This window comes from Littorina saxatilis, linkage group LG9 (assembly GCF_037325665.1).
Source record: "Littorina saxatilis isolate snail1 linkage group LG9, US_GU_Lsax_2.0, whole genome shotgun sequence".
In the NCBI taxonomy this organism is placed as follows: Eukaryota; Metazoa; Mollusca; class Gastropoda; order Littorinimorpha; family Littorinidae; genus Littorina; species Littorina saxatilis.
This window is the reverse complement of record NC_090253.1, coordinates 30,348,446-30,356,442: the sequence shown is the minus strand read 5'-3', so window position 1 is coordinate 30,356,442 and position 7,997 is coordinate 30,348,446. Positions and strand designations below refer to the sequence as shown.

At 40.8% G+C, this 7,997-nt stretch overlaps 1 protein-coding gene across 3 annotated transcripts in view; it reads right to left on the bottom strand.

Annotated features, from left to right (window-relative positions):
* The window catches only part of LOC138975845 (T-box transcription factor TBX2b-like), a 53,919-nt gene extending 46,427 nt beyond the window's left edge, over positions 1–7,492 (bottom strand). For all 3 annotated transcript variants that reach the window (XM_070348606.1, XM_070348607.1, XM_070348608.1), the window contains exon 1: positions 5,676–7,492. In XM_070348606.1, the coding sequence (XP_070204707.1) occupies positions 5,676–6,073 (398 nt within the window). In that variant the 5' untranslated portion in view covers positions 6,074–7,492. The remainder of the gene's footprint in view (positions 1–5,675) is intronic.
* Between the last annotated feature and the right edge of the window lie 505 nt (positions 7,493–7,997).

Genomic DNA, 7,997 nt, shown 5'->3' with positions numbered 1-7,997 from the left:
ATAACGTGCGCCACACACAAGACAGAAGTCGCAGCACAGGCTTCATGTCTCACCCAGTCACATTATTCTGACACCGGACCAACCAGTCCTAGCACTAACCCCATAATGCCAGACGCCAGGCGGAGCAGCCACTAGTTTGCCAATTTTAAAGTCTTAGGTATGACCCGGCCGGGGTTCGAACCCACGACCTACTGAACACGGGGCGGACGCCTTACCACTAGGCCAACCGTGCCGGTTTCTGGTTGAATGTATACAAAAACAAGTCGCGTAAGGCGAAATTACTACATTTTAGTCAAGCTGTGGAACTCACAGAATGAAACTGAACGCACTGCATTTTTTCACAATGACCGTAGTCCGCCGCTTGTGCAAAACGGAGGGAAACTGACGAGCCTGTTCAGCGCGGTAGTGGTTTCGCTGTGCTGCATAGCACGCTTTTCTGTACCTCTCTTCGTTTTAACTTTCTGAGCGTGTTTTTAAATCCAAACATATCATATCTATATGTTTTTGGAATCAGGAACCGACAAGGAATAAGATGAAATTGTTTTTAAATCGATTTCGGAAATTTGATTTTGATAATAATGTTTATATTTTTAATTTTCAGACCTTGTTTATAATCCGAATATAACATATTTATATGTTTTTGGAATCAGAAAATGATGAAGAATAAGATGAACGTAAATTTGAATCGTTTTATACAAAAAATAATTTTGATTACAATTTTCAGATTTTTAATGACCAAAGTCATTAATTAATTTTTAAGCCACCAAGCTGAAATGCAATACCGAAGTCCGGCCTTCGTCGAAGATTGCTTGGCCAAAATGTCAATCAATTTTATTGAAAAATGAGGGTGTGACAGTGCCGCCTCAACTTTTACAAAAAGCCGGATATGACGTCATCAAAGACATGTATCGAAAAAATGAAAAAATATCCCGGGATATCATACCCAGGAACTCTCATGTCAAATTGCATAAAGATCGGTCCAGTAGTTTACTCTCAATCGCTCTACACACACACACACACGTACACACACACACACAGACACACATATACACCACGACCCTTGTCTCGATTCCCCCTCTATGTTAAAACATTTAGTCAAAACTTGACTAAATGTAAAAACATGACATATTTGCTTTATCTATTACCCTTGTCACGTCTTGTATTATCTGCCTCTGTGAAGTTGTATACACATGTGTCGTATTCCTGTCGTAAGAAAGACTTATATTACCCTCCATACGTGGGCAAGGGCAGAATTGCAGAGACATGCATGCATAAACATGAGCCCCTACGTGAAATGCAAAGCAGCAACATCTAACACAGAATGCTCGGAGGAATACACCTTTGACATTTGATTGTGCTCTATTTTTAAGTGATAATTCTCCCATTAAAGGTACTGAACTTGTCAAATCCAGGTGCACGGAGCCCCTGGGGCTTTTAGTCATACCTCAGGCAGCTATCCGTTAGAAGAACTACCAAGTTTAATTGACTTGCACCGAAAGAGTCAAGAACTGCGATTTTTTTTAAGAATTAATTTCGAACTCGGACCCGGCTCGTCTTGACCTATTTTTGGATCTAAATTTAGATCAGGTAGATCACCACATCATGCACAAAAAGACACGTCACTAGCAAACTATGTCAGACATCATCATGAGTTTGTGTAAAACAAAATGGAGGCCGGAATCACTCAGTTGAATCGAACTCCGACCAAACACCACTAGGTTAATTTATGCACTCCCGTGAACAAGAAACTGTCGAGCTTCACAGATGTCGTTGGGTAGTTTTGGGTTTGTTTTACTACCATAGGAGGATTTTTGAACTGTAAATGCACTCAGCTGCAACAAAAACGCAAAACGAAGGCTGTGAGCTGCACTGTGCCTTTAACACTTCTCAGTTTTCCATACTTATAATCTAACGTAAAATTAGTTTACAGAAACAATTTCTTGCATGCCCCCCTTTTGTACCGTGTTTGTTACACGTCACTTATACAATTGTGCAATTTGAAAAGTAAATATCAGTGTGAAATTAGTTAGTTGTATGGTTAGTTAGCTATACTCACTTACTTATACTTACTCATTTACTTATTCTCACTTACTTGCTTGCCTACTTGCTTATTTATACTTACTTACTTATTTACTTACTTACAAACATTTCTTACTTTCTTACTTACTTATACTTACTTTAATTCTCTATGTTTCTTCAGGCCAGGCAATTAGTATATCTGCATGTGCACAGTTTGTTGTTAATGTTTGGGAGGGGGGAGGGGGGGGGCAAATGTGAGGTTTTCATGAAAAGTTTGCTCTGCGTTTCCTCTGTTTTTTTCAATGATCACATTTTTGCAAAATAGAGATTACCATATATATCGTCGCCTTGTTTTCAGCTTAATTTTTGATGCTATCCTTTTTTTCTCTCATTTCAAGTGACCGGCTTCTTCCAGTTGATGAGTGTGCTGTGCGAGGAAGCTGAAACCGGGCTGAGAGTACGTTATTAGTAGTACTCTTACTTCCAAGGGTACTTCAGAAGAGAGAGAGAATGACATAAGTAATGAATATAATTATATCTAACTCTCATCGCCAAATGTGGCTATTAGAACGTGTCAGGATCTTCTATAACGGGTCTGATGGTACACCATCTTGAAATTGAATGTTCTTAGTTACATTTTATGCGTTTGCAGTTCACGTCTCTTGCATGGTTTCAGGGATGTGTGTATAGTAGGCTATTCACGGATAAAAGGAATTCATAAAATGACCAAATACAAAATAATCACAGTTATGCAAAAGGTTTTTTCCTCAAAGCTCACTTGGTTATCTTTGTCTTTTTTCTCCAGTCCCTCATCTCTTACTGTTGTCATGCAAATGTCGAAAGTGTAATGTACTGTGAAAATATCATATAATTATATAAATAAAATTCTGTGCAACTTAAATTTTCGTCTGATGTTATAAATAAGCTATACATGAAATTCAGGACAAAAAAGTGTATGCATGAGCTGTTAGTTCTTTTTACATGTTGTTGTTGTTGTAAATTCTTGGTTTGGTCCTTTCTTATTTCAACTGTGTGCTGTTTGAATAATTGTCTACGGCCCAAAAGCCAGATATCAGCATACTGCATCAAATGACATGCACAATTTCAAAGTATAGCACTTTGTTGAAAGCACGGCAAATTAACAGTCAATAAAGTCGTTAATGAATCTGGATCCTCAGTAAATCCGTTTAAATTATCTGCGGCAGCAAGCAAAAACAAAACAAAACACAAACTAACAAAAGCAAGGAAACAAACAAGCAAACAAGTTATGAAAGTGCCAGACTTTTCTTCGCCCTTTATCATGTTGCCCATATATATATATATTAGTAATACCGGATTTGCGATGTCCCCCATTAGAAGTGTAGCAAAATAAACAGATGTTCCCTAGGTTATACATGGCACTTGATAAACAAATTCAGTTTGCCAAGTTAGGTGATGACTATCACCACAATAAACAGCAATTTAACTCGGCATCAACCCTGTATCATATAAAACAATAACCTCTACTCTATACGGCGATACACAATCTCAGCAAACAGATGCAGAACTATTTTCGATTGTCTCAATGTCTCTTACGTATATACTTTTGAATCACTAAACCAAACATTTAGTTGTCAGAATAAACTTGCTGTGAGAGGGACAGTGGCTGCATGTATGATTAACAGTGGACTGAATGTGCCTAAACTATTTGTATGTGCGAAATGTTCAATTGTATTGTACTTCAAGTGGTATTTGTAAAGCTCATTGAGACTGCTACACTTGGCTGTGAATACCGATATATAAGATTGTATAATTGTTATGGTTATGAGTAGGAAGAGGACAGCCACCAAGAGTCATACTAATTTAATGACAAGGATGAGTGGCTTTGTTCAGTCCAGAAGTCCAGTTATATCATTGCTCTCTGATTTTGCCCTATTCCTGAAGACTTTAATCAAGCATTATCTGCTGCATTATTGAGAACCATAATACAGATTCAAATACGGGTGCATATTTACCTATCTTACAGAATTTAGCATACATGCAATCTGTGTGTTAATAATTGCTCTGTATGTCAAAAATATACTGTATTTAAAATAGCTGTACATTATACAATACTTATAATTGCACGTTGATCAGCGTAATTATATGGATTCATTTAAGATTAACAAATAAAATTAAAAAAACTTGGCACACAATATGACATGCATAGATATACATATCGAGTTCCTCACACTTTATTTAACAAGAAGAGCAAACGCTCGATCGAGTCACTTTCGCAGTTCTGAATATTATATGAGGCATCAGATGGACAGGAAGAAATTGCTATTCACAACACAATGAGTCACGTTCACATAAAATTTGAGCCCGGTCACTTTTATAGTTTCCGAGAAAAGCCCAACGTTAAGTTGTGTGTTGCCGAACAGAAAAGGCTAGTTATCTCCCTTGTTTTTCTGATAACGTTCGTAAAAGGCTACAGATGTAAATACTTTGATGTAAAGAATAATCCTACAAAGTTTCAATCACATCCGATGAACTTTGTCAAAGATATAAAATGTCTAATTTTTCCTTTGACGCTGACCTGTGACCTTGAAAAAGGTCAAAGGTCAACGAAACCATCGTTAAAGTGTAGAGGTCATTGGAGGTCACGACTAAACAAAATATGAGCCCGATCGCTTTGATAGTTTCCGAGAAAAGTCCAACGTTAAGGTGGTGTCTACGGACGGCCGGCCGGACGGCCGGCCGGACAGACTAACACTGACCGATTACATAGAGTCACTTTTTCTCAAGTGACTCAAAAATCTGATAACATCAAATTACGATATCATATTAGTTCTTCAACAGAATCTTCTTAATTCTATACTATCTATAAACACCAGTGTTATGTGTCGTCTGATGGCGATTTCTGTCTCGTCTCAACGTGGATAAAATGTTATTCTTCTCATCTCGCATTGAGTGTGAAGTTGGTCATCATGCAAGATGTCTGTTTTAGGGCCGTTACTACATGCCAAAATGTTCCAACATTTTGTGAGGACATGATCAACCGACGTAAGGCTTAGTTCCCATTGATAGCCATCATGCATTTGTACCATGTATTACACAGTACATGCACAACCAAGTCATATCAATAACGTTATTTCTACAACAAGTTTGAGGGTATACATGCGTGCACTGTTGTAGAGTCGCACTTATAAACGGGCACTCCTAATCAAGCAAATGGAATCCTGACATGGAAGGTGGCCTCTCACGGGAAGGTTTCTGATGACACACACAAACACACACACACACACACACACACACACACACAAACACACACACACACACTACACACAAACGCACACACACACACACACACACACACACACACACACACAAACGCAACACACACAAACACACACACACACACACTCACACACACACACACACACACACACACACACACACACACGTCACGCACACCCTTTTCTCTCTGTTTAATACAAGGTTTTGCCTCCTCATTTTTCCGACTCAGCCACATACATGAAGCTTTTCTCAGGATGAATTCAGCACAAGCGTATTTATATTTCAATTTATTCTCTTCAATGTCTAGCAAACAGTTTAATTAATCTTGGTCAGCTGTGATGTACAACAAATTAAGCTCATTGTAAGTCAATTATACAATTCAGCTATCACAAACTCACCTTCCAGATTTAGTGATGACCATCTCGGTGCCAAAGCCGTGGAACTGGTCCCACAAATCCTTGCTTTCCAGCTCCACCTTGGGGTCGTCCTGCACATCTGGTTCCGGTTCCATGCTGCGCCGAAAGGGGTCTACGTGGGCCCCCAGAAAATCCGCGGGAGTCATCGGTCCTCTGCCCAGCCCCAGTTTGGGTAGCATGGTATGGTTGAGGGCCCCCGGGTGGAAGGCTAGCGAGGGCATGAAGGCGGAGGGACCGAGCAGAGGACTGCAGTCTGCTGCCCTCGGGAACAAAAACGGGGTGAAGGCCATTCTCGGGTCCAAGGCAGAGGAAGGAGAGGAGAAGGACGAAGAGGAAGAAGAGGAGGGAGGATGGAGGAGGGAAGGGACTGGAAAAATCATGAAGTCGGATGACTTGCGTACGGAATACAGGGAAAAGTGTTGCAAAGGTGACAAGAATGAAGTCTTGATTTTTACTGACAATAGCTGATCCTCTGGTGGTAGTCCAGTTTCACATCAAAACAGCCACTCCGCTGTCGGTCCAGATTTCCCCACAAATGTAATAGTCAAGTGGTGGTCCAGTTTTCAGTAACAAATAACTAATCCATGCAGTAGTGGTGAATTTATCAATGAAAGTAACTGGTCTAGTGCTAGTTTGGATTTCGAAAGCAGCGACAGTCCAATGTTCAATTTAAAATGCTGATTTTCACAATCATGTTGCTCAAAACAATGGTTTCAGTTGAAATAGTACACGACATTGTTCCATTACAAAACGCATGTTTTGATTGCTCCCAGCTCTGTCTCATGCTGAGCATTTAACACCAGAACAACAATAGTCAATCTAATTGCCAATATATACATTTAAAATAGATCCCAACTAGGTAGATTCAGCGTGTGAAAAAGCTTGACATTTCCATACAGTATGCTTTTATGGAAAATACACAAGCAGTTTGGCGAATGAATATTCATACGCTGTGCTTCAAACGTCAGTCTCATGTGACGGAATTCGGAAGTGTTAGCTCCTTTACAGGCCACTGCTTTTGCAAACGTCCATAGAATATCGTCGTTCACTAACATTCACTAACAGTACCCAGCATTAAAATAATGACCTCAGCCTTCTGTAGATCATTTTCAGCAATGAATAACTTAGCATTCAATGCAAGAAACAGTCGCAACGATATGGATACGCATTTTCAACAATGCGGAAGTGCAAACTGTTCAGTCGTGTAAGCTGAAATTTGTTTTCTTGATAACCCTATTTCAAAAAGCACGAAACCTACTATAAAACCGAGCAATTCGTAGGTATATTGTTAATTGATCCTTTAAAACAGAAGACCAACAGTAGAGAAACAGTCCTCATTCATATATGACCATCCCACACCGATAACTGATCAGAGTTTGCGGGGACACGAGGAGTCACTCGCAGAACCTGTCACGAAGAAACACTTTCCCGTTTCTCTTTGAACACGTGCGTATCATTTCGCTGTTTCGACAAAGCACAATCACAGCTTCGGAGCCCCGTGGCCTGAGGGCAGAAATCCCGTGTGGTCTATGACCAGTGCATCATCAGCATCATCTTCATCATCCCCCCAACAGGCTCAAGGCTCTCACAGTCTCACTCGCTCTCTATCCACACGGAGCCGGAAGAAGTGGAGGGTGGTTGGTGGTGGGGGTTGGAGGCACGGGCGCTTCACACACACTCACACACACAGACAGTGTCCGCTGCATCTCTGGGCTTGCCAAACCGGCTCCCTCATTCAGAGAAAACCACTCTCACTCTCTTCTTTCTTCTGTTCCTCCATCTGTCTTTTCTGTTTCGCCTTTTGCTCCCCTCGACAGCTCTATCGCTCACACGCACGCAGACGACAATTTCTTGTCCATTCTTTCACCTCGCAACAACGACAGCGAGGATTGGTGGGCGCTCGCTTTGAAGGCCAATGGGCGTGCGTGATAGGCGTGTTTTTGGCAGGTCGGCGCGCGCTGGATGGGGCGAATATCGACAAGGGAGATGATCGCCTCGGTCTTTTGGAGCCGCTTGTCACTGTCAATGCAGTATCCCCTGTGTCTTGGAGGGACTCCGTGTCCCTCTCGCTTTGATCCTCCGGGGTTTGAGGGTCGTGTCTTATGCCTGATAAAACATTACTGGTTTGTTTGGTTTAAGGGACCATATAGAGTTGATTCAAGCACGTTTTGTTACGCTGCTAATTCCAGTCAATATCAGCAGTAACTATGTCGTGCTTTTATCTTAGTCGCTTTTATTATTCGATGCTATTGTTGTCGAGGGTTATAACTGAATTTTATTACTTGACTTTTTCTGTGCGTGTGG